The sequence below is a fragment of the Mus caroli genome, unplaced genomic scaffold (genome assembly GCF_978045245.1).
Source record: "Mus caroli unplaced genomic scaffold, Mus_caroli_1 scaffold_1, whole genome shotgun sequence".
NCBI lineage: Eukaryota > Metazoa > Chordata > Mammalia > Rodentia > Muridae > Mus > Mus caroli.
In genome coordinates this window covers 63,296,846-63,314,541 of record NW_028227256.1, presented here as the reverse complement: position 1 = coordinate 63,314,541, position 17,696 = coordinate 63,296,846, and the positions used below count along the sequence as shown (strand labels likewise).

The following is a 17,696-nucleotide window of genomic DNA, read 5'->3' as shown; positions in this document are numbered from 1 at the left end:
TATTGTTTTTTTATTTTAATCTAGAAATACTGTTTACTATGTTTATCATCTGGAAGTCATTTCATAAACTCAGAGATGAAACACGGAAAATGGTTTACTTGCTCAATCATAGTTTGCTCAGGTGACTTTCAAAATCAGGGTAATATCTTTTCAAGTCACCATTGCTACAATCATTTAACAGTACGATTAAACCCGTGACAGAGAACATACATTATACTGCAAAGCCCTGGTTGTCCATTTATCAGGATTGAGATTTGCTGTGTTTCTGACCTAGAAGCGCAGATCAATCCTTACCTTACTACCAGAGGATTGGAACAAACCAAACCAAACCAAACCAAACCCAAAAACCAAAACCAAAACTAAAACTAAAAACCAAACTAAACCAAACCAAACCAAATAAAAAAACCCAACCCCTCCAAAATCAAAACAAAAAACCAAACTAAACCACATCAAACCAACACACACACACACACACACACACACACACACACACAGAGAGAGAGAGAGAGAGAGAGAGAGAGAGAGAGAGAGAGAGTGCATAAACAGGTCTGTGTTCCAATATCAAGCTATTCTTGAGGACATTTTTCTCAGTCTAGGCCAATGTTACATTTAGTTTAATTTTGCAAGGATGAAACAGAAGCAGTCAGCATCTGCAGGATTCTCAATTGTTAGATGGTTTTGTTTCTCAAAGCTTATTGATCTTAACTTTAAAATCAACATTATTTCCAATTCATGAGTTATCTGATGTGTTGAATATTTTTGTTATTCCCAGCCCTCTGACCCTCACTAGAGAAAGTCAAGTCTGCTAACACTTTCCTCACTGAAATACAAGAGAGACCCCTTTCAAATACTTCTACTGCCACCATCAGCTCTCTTCTCGTTACATGAATCCAGTTTCCCCTCACAGATTCTCAGTTTATTCTTACATTCCCAGTCATTGTTCCAATTCAGTCTTACAAATGCATCATTCACACTGCAGTATTCTTTTTGTAGCACTAATTTGTGTACGTAATTTCTCCCTTTAATTTCATGTATGGATTCTCAACCTCTATCGGCATTAATTAAAATATTTAATAGTATCTATACCAGGAACTCGATAGAGAGATATATGTCAAAGGAATGGAGAAGAGCAAAACAGCAAAGCACAGCTTCAAGGCATTTACGGTCCTGGAATAAAAACTGGTTAATAAGTAACCCCAGTAGAAGGATGCTCTTAGCAACACAGAAGCACAGTCCCTGCAGGTGTTCAGGAAAGCTTTACCAGAGAAGGAGATCACATCAGCTCTCCGCCCTGGCTGGTAGACTCCCAAGACCCTTCTCAAAGGTTTCCCCATTGTGTCTTATAATACTGCTCTAGAATAAAACCCCCACAGTTTGGCTGGATACAATGTAACAGTGATACCAAAAGAAGGTTTTCAGTCTAGTCAGAAGACTGAGGCTGGAGGAACCCATAAAGGAAGGAGGTCTTCTTTTGCCAGTCTTGATCTGTACTTCCAATTTAGACTCAAATCTAATGTTCAGGCTGCTCTACTATAAATGCATTCCCTTATCTAAGTACAATGCTTTGTGAAAATTTGAGGTTTTGTGCAACAAATTTTAAAAACAGACACGTTACTTTCATATTTTTGTAACAGACACGTAACTTTCATACTTTCATATTATGGTAAACACCTAGCATTTGTATAGCTGTTAAAAGCTGAGGGAGAACCCAACACACATGTTTTTGTCTTCTCTCTTTCTCTTTCTCTCTCTCTCTCTCTCTCTCTCTCTCTCTCTCTCTCTCTCTCTCTGTGTCTCTCTCTGTCTCTCTCTGTCTCTCTCTCCTCCGCATCTTAGCTAGGTAAGAATTGTATTTTTTATGAGTGTAGCTGAACAGTGTGACTCATTTGCCGAGAGCTGCTGCATGGTGAGCGGGTAGCATGTGGTTCAGCTTGTCCCCCAGGATTCACACTGCCTGGTCAGATAAGGCTGAAAGCACCAGGGTTTGTCAGGCAGCACCAGTTGTTCTATTCATCTGTTCTTGATGCGAATTTCCATATTCCCCCGAGTGCAGGTGCAAATGCTCTCTGTAACATGCTAAGGAGCAATGAAGCATGAAAGTACAGGGAGGAAGGGAGAAAGGCTCTCCACGCCAAAGCAGAATTTCAGTGTATCTAAGGAGCTTGTGGAAGAAGGTCTGGGGAGGTGTTTACTGCCTAGTATTGCCAAGCTACTCAGGAATTGCAACAAAGGCAAACTCAAAGCCCAAGCACTTGCCATTCAGTGCCAAATACTTTTCTGATATAAACTAGCAATATTGTCAACTAGTCTATATATTTATAGATGCATAGATATATAAACATATTACTATACAATTCAAGTGATACGTTATTACTTGATTACACATATATTCTCAAGATACCTGAAAATTATTGTTAAAATTAAAACCACATTTCTTTCTTTCTCTCTCCCCCTCCCTCCCTCCCTTCCCCCTGTCTTCTTTCTTCTTTTTTGTTTTGTAAGGAAAGAATATGTAGAAGTAGAAATAGAGTGAACATCAAAAAGTCCTTGATAATATTAATCAAATCAAGGGTTTGCTAAAAAGTAGAACTAAATCTCAAAACAGTAACTTTCATTGCTGATTATTTTCTCATAATCCATTTTAAATAAAAATATTTTATAAACTGGTGAGATTTTTCTCTAAATGGAGATTGTTTCTAACCCTCAGAAATTGGAAAGCAACAAAAGAAATCATCATGAGAAAATATAACAGCAAATTAGAAATGAGAAAAAAAGTCAAGATATTAGAAAATATAGGAGCAAGTTTGAAAATCACAAAATATAATTAAATTATATCTACATTTAATTACACACACACACACACACACCCACACACACACACACAAAATTGGCACAAATTGCTTTTTGCACAATAGACTTGGTAATAAGTCAAATCCAGTAGAATGGTTTTTTAAGTGTCAATTAGCCAAAGGGACTGACGAAATACTTTTTAAAATATCAATTCTGATGTGCTTCTGTTATTTAATAGAAACCAAGACAAATGAGATGGTCCCACTAGATTCAAGAACACAACAAGAACAACAGTGTGCAAATAAATCAACATTTTAAAGTATCACATTATGTCCTATGAGACAGAACTTTGCTGATGTCAATTCAAAAGTTTGTAGGCATTTAAAATTCCAAACGATCCTACAATATATCGAGTCATTGGGTTTAATAGGAACAGTCTCAAGAAACCAATTTTTCTAATATTTTGATTCAGAATTACTGGTTTAAGACAATGTCACCCTGCTGTGACTTTGACTGAGAAGCAAAAATGATCAACGAACCATCACACGACTCTATATTTAGATGAAAAACTTTACTTGGTGTTCATTGCTTCCTCTATTGTGTAAAGCATAGACAGTTCTAGCTGGGGTATATACAAGCCCATACCTTCCTAGGAGCAAGAGACATCATTCTGTATGGCACTGTCCGTGAAAGCTGGCCCTGATAGGCTCCGATCCAGTAGGCATCAACACAACAAGCTGTACAGTATGACAGAAGTGCACACCCACACCCGCTTCATCTGGTAGAAACCATGCAGGACAAAGCAATCACCACAGATACAAACCTTGTCGAAGTGCCTTAATTAAAAAAAATCCACATCTCTCATTCCTTCTAGCCCAGATGCCTAACCTTCATGAGGAAAGGATTGAAAAGATTCCCATTTTCCGGTCTCATCCACCGGTGCTGCCAGGCCGGACGGTTTGCAGCAAGCCTGTGTGTTTTCCTGCAGATCCACCCTTGAATGCTAAGTAACTGCTCTGCACACGCCTCTCTCTGCGGAGCTCAGGGAAATGGCAGCCAGAGCAATGAGTGGTTGGCATGGCAACAACAAGAAGAAAATCTGCAACCTCTTGTATTGTTAGGCCTGCTTGTTTATTTGCCTCAGGGGCCTATGCGGATAGCTTTAGTCTTTTTGCTGGAGAAATGGCGCTAAGCTATTTTGCTCTGCGTACATTAATGTAGCATATACAGTAGGTTGTATTTTAAAGGGGATCTCAATTTAAAATTGAAGGTAGAATAAGAATAAGAGGGTAGCAAAAAGCAGGTTTCAGTTCTCTATGGTTGAAAAGGAAGAACAGAAAGGTTAGAGCTCTTTGCTGTTTGCATATGAGCGATGCCAACCTCTGCACCTCTTATGTGTTTTCCAGCTTCAATATATGGTCTCTGCAACAATAATTTTATGGGTCTGGGCCTGTCTGTTATGGGGCTGCTTGAATTATGGGGATGTTAAAAAGGAGAGAAAGCTATATCACCTCCTGGGTAGGGGGTAGACCTGGAAAATACAACTGAAAATATAGATGTTCCAGGGAAAGAAAAAAGGGATTGTTGAGAATGGTTGGGAGTCAGGTAAAGAAATGTCCTTCCTTTTAATTTAATTTTATTTTTATTTTTTTATTTACCCCAAGTGACATGCAAAAAAGAGCTACTTCATCTGGGGACTTGTTTTCTCCTATTAGTGTTCAAATCCCATACCCAAGAACAGCTGAAGTCACTCAAGTCTGCTCTTAAAAACTTGCATACTTTGACAACTATAAATATCTTTTTCTTTTCGGCCACCCTTCAGTCTCCACTTTGGAGGAAACTGAGAATCACGCTATGATTTTATGCCATGCTTTAGGAGTGTGAATATAAGTTCTGCAACAGAAATGTTCACTTTGCCTGCCATAGATGGCAGCTGCAGAGGGGCAAGAGAGGAGTTCTCTTCTAAAAAGTAAGGAGCTTGGACCCTGTAGTACATGGTCTCAGGTGATGACTACACCCAAGGAAGATGGAAAGCTAGTCTTCTAGATGGACAAAGGTCGATATTACAAGATTAATTCTTTCAGGTAACAAACAAACAAAAACAAAACAAAACAATAAAACCTCTAATCTAAAGGAATCTTGAAAGCTTTGCCTGTGGCCAGCCTGCTTAGAACGTAAATGAATGATAAAGCATACACAAAAATTACATCTCTTCTTGGAGAAAAGACAATTTAGAATGAAACCAAGTTGTGAGGGGTTCCAATTGTCCTTCTGTGTCCTTGTGTTGGAAGGTAGGGAGAGGTGTGTGTAGGGAGAGGTGGCGGGAAGGTTTCAGGATCTCTGTAATATCACAATCTAGTGTTCGAGTCCTTATGTAAAATCTCATAACATTTGCATAAGGCCTCTGCAAGCTGCACATATGTCTTAAGTCATCTCTAGACTGCTTATATTATGGATATGGTGTACAAATTCTATGTTAATAATTGATATACTGCATTAAGTAAGAAACAGTGACTGGCAGGAAAGCACTATTATTCTGTCCAAAAACAATTTCTTTCAGATTTGTTTAATTCACAGTTGTCTTTAGTGGTGGGTGAGCAGATAAGGAGAACAGACTCCAGTTTTGCAAGCATCCCTTGAGGAACAAAGAGGCATCAGAGACTTTCCTATCTAGAGAAAGAATGGTGTTCAACAAATGTGAGGAATACAGAATTAACACATCCTTTGCAGATCTGGCTTTTACCATTGGCATTTGCATTATACTAAGGTGATTTCATAACTGTACTCAGCAAGGATGAGACTCAATGCCATCGACAACAGGACATCAAAAGACGTGACAACCAGTGACTTTGCCAAGTCACGAGCACACCGAGTATGGAAACTGTCTCCACATCCTTAAAATGCCACTTGAAAGGTAACTTTAAACACTTCCGCTTCCTATAATGACGTTCTGATCAAAGTGTTTTACATTTTTAGATACAAAGATTTATTGATTTTTGTAGATACAAATCAAGCCTTCTTCCCTTTTCCAAGTAACCTCATGCTAACTTAATATGAATTCTAATGACCTTGATCCTAGCTCCTGGATCAGAAACTTATAGATGAGGTGCCTAATTGTCACTCTGTAAATTCTGTGGGTGCCAAAACATATTTCTCTTGCTTTCTTTAATAAAGTGCAAAGGAAAAGAACAGATTATTCCAAGCTAATATTCTTCTAAGTTATGCGTTGGATAACAATTTTAAAAAGAAAAAAAAAAAAGCCTAACTGTTGATTTAGTGGCTTGCTTCTGAATAGTTTCACATGTATTTACATGCTTCCGTGGCATAGCTTTAAAAAATGGCACTTTAGTACAAGGAAAAAAGCCCACCCGTCTTTCTGTGGGCTTGCCTTTACATTGTGTGGCAGGAGATCACAGCTAACAAATATAAGGACTAAGATTGAAATACTATTGCCTTCAAACATATCCTGCTCCCCAATCCTGGTCTCAGTGCACAAGGACAAAATCAAGTTGACTGTGGATGTACACCTTCCAAAAGTCTCAAGAATCATAAATGAGAATGAATGTCCAAGGGGTAAGAGAGAGAGATGGTAGGACACCAGGCCAAAGGAGGCCCAGTCTTGGGAAGATATGATGGTTCCATCCATGACCATGTAAACCTGTTTATGGAGATGGATTACAAATGAGCTCAGGGAAAATAACTTCTGGAAACAAGGAGACAACCATAGCTAAAAGGAAAGTAGCAAAGATATTCTGAGTCAACTAGGAGTTTTGTGGCCACCTCAAGCACAGCTGAGGACCTCCTTCCCCCTGAGGAGTACTCTATGTAAACAGTTGGGTTTTTGAGGATTAATTCTTTATGGAAGAAATATGATATACTGTTGCAGTGTATGTAAGCAACAAGCAAGCAAGCAAACAAAAAAGAATGAGCTCCTTGGTCCTATTTGAAATGGTCACCTCCAAATATAACGCTAGTTCCCATCAGGTACCCACCTTCAAAGCATAGCATTGAAAAATGCCTTATTTGGGATTAAAGAGAATTTGCTTATAGAGGTGATGATTTGTAACACACATTATCTATAAATCATCAATGATAACAGTTATCATTTTACCAAACTGCTTTGGGAGAAGCTAGTTGCATGTTAACTCATCATTGGAGCATTCTTTGTAAGTACAAGGAAACCAGTTTTACATTTTTTTCTAGAGCTTTCCATGCTTGTACAACTTAAGGATTCAATAATTGGCCTGTTATTTTAGGAAGGAAGTTAGTTTAAAAATCACACCATAGTTTGGATTGAAAGCATCACTATGGCAACCTACAGATGAGGATGTACCACCTCTGTCACTGTGAGCATACATAGGAATGCTTAGAAATCATCTTTTCCAAGGTAACATAAGAAAGACTAATTTAACACATGTTGAGATGCTTCCACAAAAAACACTGGATGTTCCTGACACTATCATTCGAAAGAAATACCTGTGCATTGGATTTAATTTATTTATTTTTTTTCAAGGAAGCTGGCAAGGACACATTGACCTGACAAACATAGCTTTCTGATGCTGTTAGATACTTCTTTAAGACCACCAGACATAGACTATGAGATGAAACAAGTTGTCCATGGCTTTAACAAGCATTGCTGTATATGGAGATTATAGTGCATTGTATTGCTCCATGGTAGTCAATAAGAGTCATGCGTTGAGCATCAAGAGACAGAACTAACCAGGCATGGTGGCTTGTACCTGTCATTCCCAGGACCTGGGAACCTGAGGCAAGAGGATAATCTTGACTTTAAGGAGAGTCTGGACTATACAGTGACTTCAAGGCCAGCCTGGGCTACAGAGTGATACCCTTCTCCAAAACCAAACCCAAACCAAAACAACAGCAATAACCAAGACCTCCAAAACCAAGGGATAAAAGTATAGTTTTCAAATTGATTTGAAAAAGACTATCTTTGCATTTGCCTATTCATTCAACCACTGGCCCAACACACATTTTATTGTACTCTGTAGCTGTTAAGCCAGTGTCCACAGGATACAAAGAATTCTTGGTCTGTGCCATTATCCCTTTCCTTTCTCCTAACCTTGATGCTGGAGCTTGTCCTCATCCCTTATGCCTCAAACCTATCAAAAACCTTTCACTGTAGAATCCTATCCTCAGCAAGTCACAGTGTATTCAGCTAGACAAATAAATGGTCCTTGTTCAAGAGTGTTGTCCCCACTGCCACCCACAGTGATGGAATCTAACAGACAACTATGTCTTTATACATTTTGTTGTATTTGTATAACCCTCACTGGAACCATAAAAGGCGAGCATATTTTTATTTCACCTTCAATAATAATTTCTTATAAGATGTATGTCCTCTTGGAGCACTACATAGTTTCTTAATTTCCTGGGTCAGTCAAGGTACTGCTAGCCTCTTTGCTGATTCTCAGGAAATTCTACAGGGCCCTGGTTTTGTATCAGAGCAACTGCAGAAGATTCAGCATGGTAGAGAAGATATGCAATTTTTAAGACAGATATAGTATGTGCTAATGTTGAAACACACAGAACTATCACACGCTGATGGTTTATGGAGTGTTTGAAAGAGGCTAAGTTACTCTACCTCATTTGAATTGCTATATACCTGTGAATTGATTTGGCACTCCAGGACATATTTGGGAAGATTTGTCCTAAGTAAAAACAAGCTCCTTTCAACTCTGCCTATCCATACTTCTCACTTCATATTTGATACTCTTTGATTCATATCCAACTTAACTTACATAGAGATCATATGCCATAAGAACCTCTGATCTAGAGAGTCCAGGCACCAGATTTATAAGAAAACTAATGTAACAATATGTTCTAAAATACCACCTACTAAATGTGTGTTAAAAATTTAGACTACATATTTTTATTTTCTTCTGTCATTTAAAATGTCTCTACTACTTTCCATTGAAATCAGACATGCATATATATGCATATTTACATACCCATAAAAAATACCCACATATATATATATATATATATATATATATATATATATATATATATATACACATACACATAGATACTTATACATATAATTTGTACCAAGAACCTAGGCATGCTAAGTATGTATAACATTGACTATACCCCATCCCTTACACATAAGGTGTTTTGACCAGAGTGTATAGCGAATAAGCATCACAGTCTAATTGTTGGGGTACAGAAACCAACCTTCAAATAAGTAAGGGATGACTTTGAAGGGGGCAGTGCTTTATTTTACTACTTGTAGTGTGTTCAGTCTTTTGAAGAAATAAGCCATTGTCTGTAAGTTTAAATACATAAAATTCTGAATTACAGACAAAAGGGAAATGATGAGCAGAATGCTATATTGTAAAATAATGTTTTTCTATGTCATTAATGCTCTATACTTATGGGATCATCTAGGATGCTATCAATGTTAGTATGTTTTAAACAGGCACTTAATATTGGGGCTGGAGAGATGGCTCAGTAGTTTAGAGCATTGGCTGCTCTTCCAGAAAACCCAGGTTTTATACCCAGAACCCACATGGTGGCTCACAACCATCTGTAACTCTAGTCTTAGGGAATCCAGTGTTTTCTTCTGGCTACTACAGGTGCTGCCTGCATGTGGCATACAAATATATATATGCAGGCAGAATATCCATAAATATAAAATAAATGGAATTAGCACTATTACATTTTTCTTTTAGCCTCTGTGTATTGTGCTTTGGAAAGCTGAGACCTGTGAAAGGATCCCCATATCTGAACATGCATGTTCATGTCCCTTTTCTTCCCTTTCCTTCTCCCCTGTTTCTTTGGAGGGCTGATGAGGTCACAGCTCTCTCTACCCTAACAAGAAACATGCTTCTAATCAATCTATTAAACTTAGCCAGGCCCAATGTCTCTCATAAGATGAAAACATTGAGATGTTTTCCCCAGTAGGTTAAAGTACTGATAGTTTATAGCAAAATATACATATACTGAGTATTTTTCCTATAAAGATTAGGGTGGTAAAAATTGAATCAGGGATTGGGGGAGATCAAGACTACAACCAAGATGGGGGAAGTCAAGCTAACTGCCAGTGTTTGGTGCTTGCTTACCAGGGTGCCTATTTCTCCTGACTCAACTCCAGTCCTTGCAGAGCAAAAGGACCAGCTGCTGTCGGATTAATTCACTGTCAGAGTAACCCGACTACAAAACACAAAGATGTCCTTGTGACTCTCAGTTACCTGCTGTTTCTCTGTCAGCTGAGGTCAGCTCTCCGTTGATCCCATTTTCTTTGGTATCTGAATAGGTGCCCTGTGACCTGTGCTCCCCAAAGGCGCCTTCCTCCTCCTCTCTGTATGGAAATCCATTGGCGTTTCGGCTCAGCCCTTCCCCTGCCCCACCCTGGTCCTTCATCTCTGGAGAGTGAGGGTGTGCAGCTGCCTCTGTGAGTGAGGCTGATGTCCAGTGTGGTGCCTTTCCTTCATCTTTCCGCTCGTCGGCCATCTTTCAGATCTCTGTACTGTCACCTGCAGATAGAATGTACGCACGTTAGTTATCACTTTGGGGAAACCTGAAAGCATTGGTATCAAGGTAGGGACAATTTGAGGCCCAATCAGTAGCTTTCTATACTGATAACTGTTCTTTAAAAAGAAAAAAATTAAAAGATGTTGTTGACATAATAGTTCTTATATTACATTGTTTTTGTTTGTATGGTTGGTTTTTGGAAAGCATTTATGGAAAGTTCCATAAAATTACATATTCTCTTTAAAAGCAATCGTATTTCAGGACAAGTGTTAATCAATGTCTTTGACATACAGGTTGAATGTTAGGTGGTAGCTAATGAGTGATTTGCTGTGGGGATCAGCAGTGTGAGAAAATTGAGTTAGAGGAGACTAGGAAGAGGAACAGCTGGAGGAAATACCACATACTCAGACATCACTCAACTACCCTTTAAAAACATCTTCAAGGGAGCCTAGAGGAGAACATGGCCAGCATTTTCATTTCAACAGCATGCAAGTCAAGCCAATGACATGTTGTTTGCTGAGTATTTTGATGCAAGGAATGATACTTATTGACTAAATTCCCCAATAGACATTTTTAACCCTACCTATATTTTAAGGGGGTCTGATATCCTTCTATAAACACAAATTTTGCAGGGAAAAAATAAAAATATGGTGTTTTAGAACTGTACCCTGTTTAATGCCATCATCATACTACTAAAGTAAGAGCTGGAGACGCCACATCATTGACGTGAGTGAGGAGGCTGTGAATTATAGCAAGGGACAGTTCATTGTGGGGGAGGCATTTTCTTAACCTTATGTGAATGGCAGATACTGTGTGACCTTCTCTTACATGCGGATGCTACTAAATTTAGAGAAGCAACTGACAGATGATTCACCCTTCAGGTTGGAAAACTGTTACCAGTGATGTAGTCTTATTGATGGCTTATTGTCCCCACAGAACGGATGACAACATGCGTAATGACTGTCTCTAATGGAAACCAAAAACACCTGCAAAGACTTCCAAGCAGACAAAAGCAAGATTAGGGAAAATCTACTTCATTCCACCAGGTGTTGGGAGATCCCACATATCATTTAAAATGTTATGGAAGCAAGCTCTCCTACCAGATTTACAAGAAGCACTTGTTTGTTTCTGAATTTATATTTACTTATTATTCGTACACATGCACAAGCATGTGTCAGGTTGTATATGTGGACGTCAGAGGACAACTTTATGGAGCTCAGTCCTCTCCTTCAACCTTTTGAGGGTCCTGGGGACCGAACTCACATTGCCAAGCTGGCACCACTGGATAGCAAGCACTTTCACTTGCTGAGGTATCTCACAGGCCCTGCTTCTGAATTTCAATGCCTTTCTTTGCTTCCTCTGCTTTTTAATCCTCCTCTCAAAAAGAATGAGACAGGCCCATTCATCTTAGCTAATTACAACATCAAAGTGCCTCCAAATTTGTTTCCAAAAGCACTCTGTTCATCTTTCACAAAATCATACTTAAACAACATACAAAGTGCTTAGCTTTAAAAACATCGAGGGACTTATAAATAAACCATGAGTATTTCTGCATTACTTATCATTGCAAAGAACTCCATGTACCCAAGGCATTCTCCAACAATTTCTAGTTTGACTGATTACAAAATTAAAGCTAATAATGGGAAAAAAATCAGTAGTTACATTTGTTGTGGTTATAATTATGCCAGCACTGATTGTACCACCAGTCATCACATGTAACCATTTTAGTTAGTTTTTCTACAATTCCTGGAGCAATAATAGGGGCTTGAATACTTGGTTAAGTACTTGAATGAGAGTTGCTTGCAAACCTGTCCTGAGCTACTATGCCTCAGGTCTATTCACCCAGTGAACATATGAGAAACTATGTATGTGCATTTTATAAATGTGATCCAGTAATGTTCACCCCATCTCATTTAGCACTGTGCACCAGTCAAAAGCAAAGTACCTGATATAAGAATCTAAACACTGTGCTGTAAATTGTCACAGTATCTTCACCTATCTTAGGTTCAAGCAGCCACCTCTGGATACATACTTGCCTTCCATAGCATCCTAGTCTTCGTGCGCCTCAAAGTCTTTTACTATTCCTGGTCAACAGTTCCATACGCTTCTGTGGCCCAATCTATTTTTGGTATGTGTGCAGAGTAAACAGTCAATACAGAAAAAAAAAATCCCTACATAAAGAAGTCCAGGTTTTGCTAATGTATCTTTTTGAAAACTAAATAGGATTTGTTTTTGTATGATACTTTTAGATCTGTAAAGAATGAAGCAGATAATATAGAGTTTTCACAAACTCAGTTTATAATTTTCCCAATTATGAACATCGTTCACAAATGAAACATTTATTATAGTCCATAAACAACATTAATACATTATTAGCTGGAATCTTTAGTGTCAATTACTCTGATGGCTACTCCTAGTTGTCAGCGTCACTAGATCTTGAATGAACTACAGTCCAGAAATGGAGGGCACATCTGTGATCCAGATCTTGAGGCTGGAAGACATAGGTTTCTGACCTGGATCTTGGCATGGAAATCTTGAGGCATAGTGGCTACAAAAAGCTTAGGCCCATGCAAGGTAGTACACACTTTTAATCCCAGGAGACCGAGGCAAGAAGATCTCTGAGTTCAAGGTCAACCTGGAACAAAGCAAGTTTTAGATCCAGGTGTTGTGGTCCACGCCTTTAATTTGGGCCACACCTTCTGCTAGAGGCTGACATAAGGACATTGGAAGGAAGAAGACCTACTGTCCTTTGAGTACTTTCACTTAGTTGTCAGCACATCTGCTGGAACCTACTTATACAGAAGACCAGCTTAAACAGCTTGCCTAGTGGGACTGAGTATTATTATATTCTTAGACTTCCCATTCATAGCTGTTGTTGGGTTAGTTGGACTATAGAACATAAGTTGTTACAATAAATTCCTTTAATATATAGAGACATTCCATAGGTTCTATGATGTTAGAACCCTGACTAACACAATTACCCAATATTATTTTTTTGTTTGTCTGCTTCAGGGTTCTAGCCAACATCCTACAATACATTTAATTTTCATCTCTAGGTTCATCTAAGACTTTGACCTCCTGGGTTGAGAATTACTATCAAGTCAATCTTACAACTAAATCATAGATAAAGTCCTCAAAGGACTGGAGTAAGTGCTAGACCACACGAGTGTGAGCCTTCTCAGATTTCTTTCCTCTGTTGCTGGGGACTTTCATTTCAGGATGATATGATCATACAAAGTTTCACAAACCAATTGGCCAGGTACTGTTTCCCCATATCATATATATTAGCATATCTAAGAGAATCTGGAGAATAATAAATCTGTAGTATATGTTCAATTCTGGGAATTAAAATTTTACTTACCTTTAAAAAATTTAGAAATGAAGTTTAATTTAGAAACAAAGGACAGTGATCCATGAATAAATATCAGTGGTTCTCAACCTTCCTAATGCTGGGACCTTTTAATACAGTTCTTCATGTGCTGATCCCCAAACATAAAATTATTTTGCTACTAATTCATAACTGTAATTTTGCTACTGTTAAAAATTGTAATGAAAATATCTGATATATAGACTATCTTGTATATGACTCACAGATTAAGAACCACTGGTGTATGTGCATCTGTTTTTGTATGAGTGTGCACACCTAGGTGTAGTCACCATACAGTCTATAAGGCAGCATCAGATCCTTTGGAAGTAGAATTACAAGTAGTTGTGAGCTACACAGTAGAGGTGCTAAGACCCAAACTTGGGTCTTTTGTAAAAGCAGAATACACTTCTGCACTTTAAAAAAAACAAAAACAAAAAGAAAAAAACAAAAAACCAAAACAAAAACCCCAAAACAAAGAAAAACCACTCACTGATAGCTTCAGTTCCTCTGAGAATCCTTGATGGTCATAGGAAATACAACAGTATGAAAATTCACAACTCACAGAGAAATTTAGTTATGCCTCATTCCTCATTCCCAGAACTTCAGAACAAATTTCTCAGTGAACAAAACCTTTGATCTTTAACTAACAGACCAATAACTAAACCAACAGTGTGCTTATTAGTGATCAAATACCTCAAAGATGGATATCATTTGTTCTTAAGGGGTTATACATTTACAAAATAAATTGATGAGTGTTTCATGGTTTACATTTTTGGATTTAAAAAAAAAATGAATGAAAACTAATTTTGGAGGAAAGGCTACCTAAGCACAGTGATTTATTTCACTTAATCCTTCAGTCTCAAGTAAATCAAAGACCTTGCCTCCAAAGCATTACCTGACTCCAAGACAAACTGCAGGTCCCTCTTAAGTGTGTGTAGTCTAACCATCTATTAAGCATCAGTCATCAGTGGGCTGACACTACTGTGGCAGGAAGTATGAATGGAAATGGGTGCTGTTGATTTGAAGGAAATCAAATGGTACGATAGGAGACACTATCGGGCCATGTTCACTCATAACCACAACTAATAATTCCACTCATAAGGTGAATCACTTTACATGTATTTCTAATGGGAGTTTTGGTGTCACATTTGTATTTTTGTAACATGTTGACAAGGGTGAACTTGCAATGGCTAATGTCCTTCGCCCAGGACTTTTTTTTTTGATGGGTTGACAGAGTCTAATCAAGAGAGAAAACACTTTTATTCAACTTTACAGGGAACAAGGTGATATTTTTTCCTTATATTTAATTCTACTTAAAAGCAGTAGAAATATCTTGAAGGAGTGTTCTTTTTAAAATAGTCCCTTTCCTATGACAAGACAACAATTTCATGTTGTAAAATGATGGTCAGACTATGGACATAATCAAATTTGCTATTATAGTGTTTATTTTTGCCTAATTCTTGGCATTCACTAGTGGTTTATTAATGGATCCTTGCTTAGTTTTCTTTACAGATCAATGACTTTGAAGACAAATGTGAGGTGGTTCTAGATGAAAATGTGCGGAAGATAATTGGGAACTTATCAGATAATTCAGATGCACACTCTGAAAGCGTTGAAGTGAAGCAGAACTTTCCTCTTAGGAATCCCATACAATCACAAACTTCATTGCTTGTCTTTGGATTAAATCTTTGGATTTAATTTGTCTTTGGAAAGATCGCAAACATTTAGTCACCAATTATAGTTATTAGCAGGCATCATTAAATACTGTCAAAAACTGGCAGAAGGAAAATCTTGGCAAGTTTCAAGGAAAATTGCATTATGTGTCAGACAGACAGGGTTCGATTTCTATAGTGTCCTTGGCACAGGTAGTTTTAGGGCGTTTTCTTTGAGAAGTTCCACCCTATCATCATGGAGCATGAAGTTCAATCAAAACAGAGGGCATATAATTTTGTGCTGCTACTTATCTAGAGAGGAACAAAAGACTCAAACAACCAGTTTCATAACACAATTAAGCAAATGAATATTGCTTCTCTTTTCATGGAGGCTCAACTATGTTTTGTACTCTTCACACCCATCCCAGAACCACACAACAGAGGCTTGGCTTAGTCACTAACAGGAGTATCATGTATCTTTGTGTATGTAGGAAGGGGGTGTTTCTAAGCTTAAGTATTTGGTAATAAATGGCTTAAAACTCCAAATTGCTACCCTCTGTCTTCCATGTAAAAATCAAAGGTAATTTTCATAATAACATGAAGAAAAAAAAATAAAAGGCAAAGCTGAAACTTGTGTTTGTTTCAGGTCGTTCCTGCTTTTCTCAGGCTGAGTGTAGACTACCTACAATCTTATCAGGTGACTCACTCTTCATCACACACCATGCTAATTAGAAATTAGTATAAAGAAAGTTAGTGGGCACAAAAGACATGAACTCTGATGATGATCGACACCGACTACAAAACCTCCCAGTGTGAAGTTATTGTTATAACTGGATGATACAAATGAGTCATAATCCCAAACAGGCTGGAAATGTTCATGAACTGCTGCCTCACTGTGCAGTGTAACCCATCCCTCCAAACTGAAAAAGGACTGTGTTACTGTGACTTTGCTATGAAACATGTATTTCACAAATGTGTCATACATCTAGGCCCTTTTATATATCAAACACAGAGAAGACCAAGTACCTATCAGAAATAAATACTTATTGAATGATATACTCAAATTCTAACTCTACTAATGGTATTTAATTAAGGATTTGTACTTAGATACTAAAGAAGTGCATTCATTAATAGATCTCCAACTGAAAACTAAGGTGGTACTTAGTTTTCTCATGGTTCTACTACCTTCTAAATATGACAGTTTAACACATAGCATCAAACCTGAGGTTTGCATAACAGTGTGATAAACCACTGAAACAATGAACAGATGCAAGTTAATACCTACATTATTACTGATAATGTTGAAATTCAATCATCATAACTTTGTTAATGTTTTTAAATGAGCATAAATCTAACCATCAGGAAACAAAGCTTAAGAAGTACATTGTAAATTGGATTTGAAAATGAATGATTTTGTTTTAAAGATGCCCAGACTCAACTGTGATCCAAGGATTTTGAGATTTTGTTGAGTATCACCTAAGAAAATACTGTGAAGTCAAATCTCCTCTGGGTACACATCCGATGAAAACTGTGTAGAATTCCAGATACTCCAAAGGAGATTTATAAGTCACAAGTGTTATACCACCACAGAATGAGGAGCTGTTAGCTCTAGAAACCTGAGCTCCACATGAAGGGAAGGCATTGGCTGTCTCCTAATGTTGCTACTATCAAATGCTAACATGTTAAGAAGAAATTCCTATTCCATGTCTAGTAGATAAGACCAGATGCAGACCACCATCACTCACAGCATATCTTGTGTGTGTGTTTTGAAATTCATATAGTCTTTGAAAGTGCATGTGATTAAGCAAGTGCTGAATGCCATTTTGTCATAACACTACAAAATCAATTACTGTTTAGTGTCATGGGAGGGTAGACTGCAGGATGCTAAGATATCTAACTAAGATCACAATTCTAATTTATCAAACATTTACTTTACTCTTTAAAACATTAAAGGAAAGGGCTGAGTGTATCTGGGAATTGGAAGTATACTTGGAAAGATATTGTTATTGGAAGTCATAGAAAACCCAACTAAAATATACAATATGTGTATGTGCTGGCCGGGAGGTGAGTATAGGGGATTATGAGTGCATAGACTATTTTTTGACAGGACCTCTTATGAGAGGCAGCATATGAATGTAGAACATGAACAGGACTTAGCAGAAGAAAGTTCAGGAAACTTAAAGGGAGAACAATGATGCCCAACCCCCTCCCCCCAACTTTGCTTCGCTTTTTAAAACTTAGGATAGGAGCAACTATTATAAAGGGTCTCCAATGGGCACTTTCCCAATACTCTTCACTGTAGGTTAGAAGTCCTTCATTATCCCATCTGTCTCCTTTACAAGGCTGTGAACTGCAGAAAGGAAGGCTGTGTTTAATTTATCTCTTTACATATA

The 17,696-nt window shown here is 37.8% G+C and overlaps 1 protein-coding gene across 22 annotated transcripts in view; it reads right to left on the bottom strand.

The window, feature by feature from the left end:
* Map2 (microtubule associated protein 2) overlaps positions 1-17,696 on the bottom strand; it is a 278,479-nt gene that overhangs the window by 51,351 nt on the left and 209,432 nt on the right. For 20 of the 22 annotated variants that reach the window (XM_085838066.1, XM_029476932.2, XM_085838017.1 and 17 more), the window contains one exon: positions 10,002-10,286. In XM_085838066.1, the coding sequence (XP_085694192.1) occupies positions 10,002-10,263 (262 nt within the window). In that variant the 5' untranslated portion in view covers positions 10,264-10,286. Of the gene's footprint in view, positions 1-3,613; positions 3,831-10,001; positions 10,287-17,696 lie in introns of those variants that run through there. The other 2 variants (XM_085838037.1, XM_029476964.2) reach the window with 2 other exon arrangements.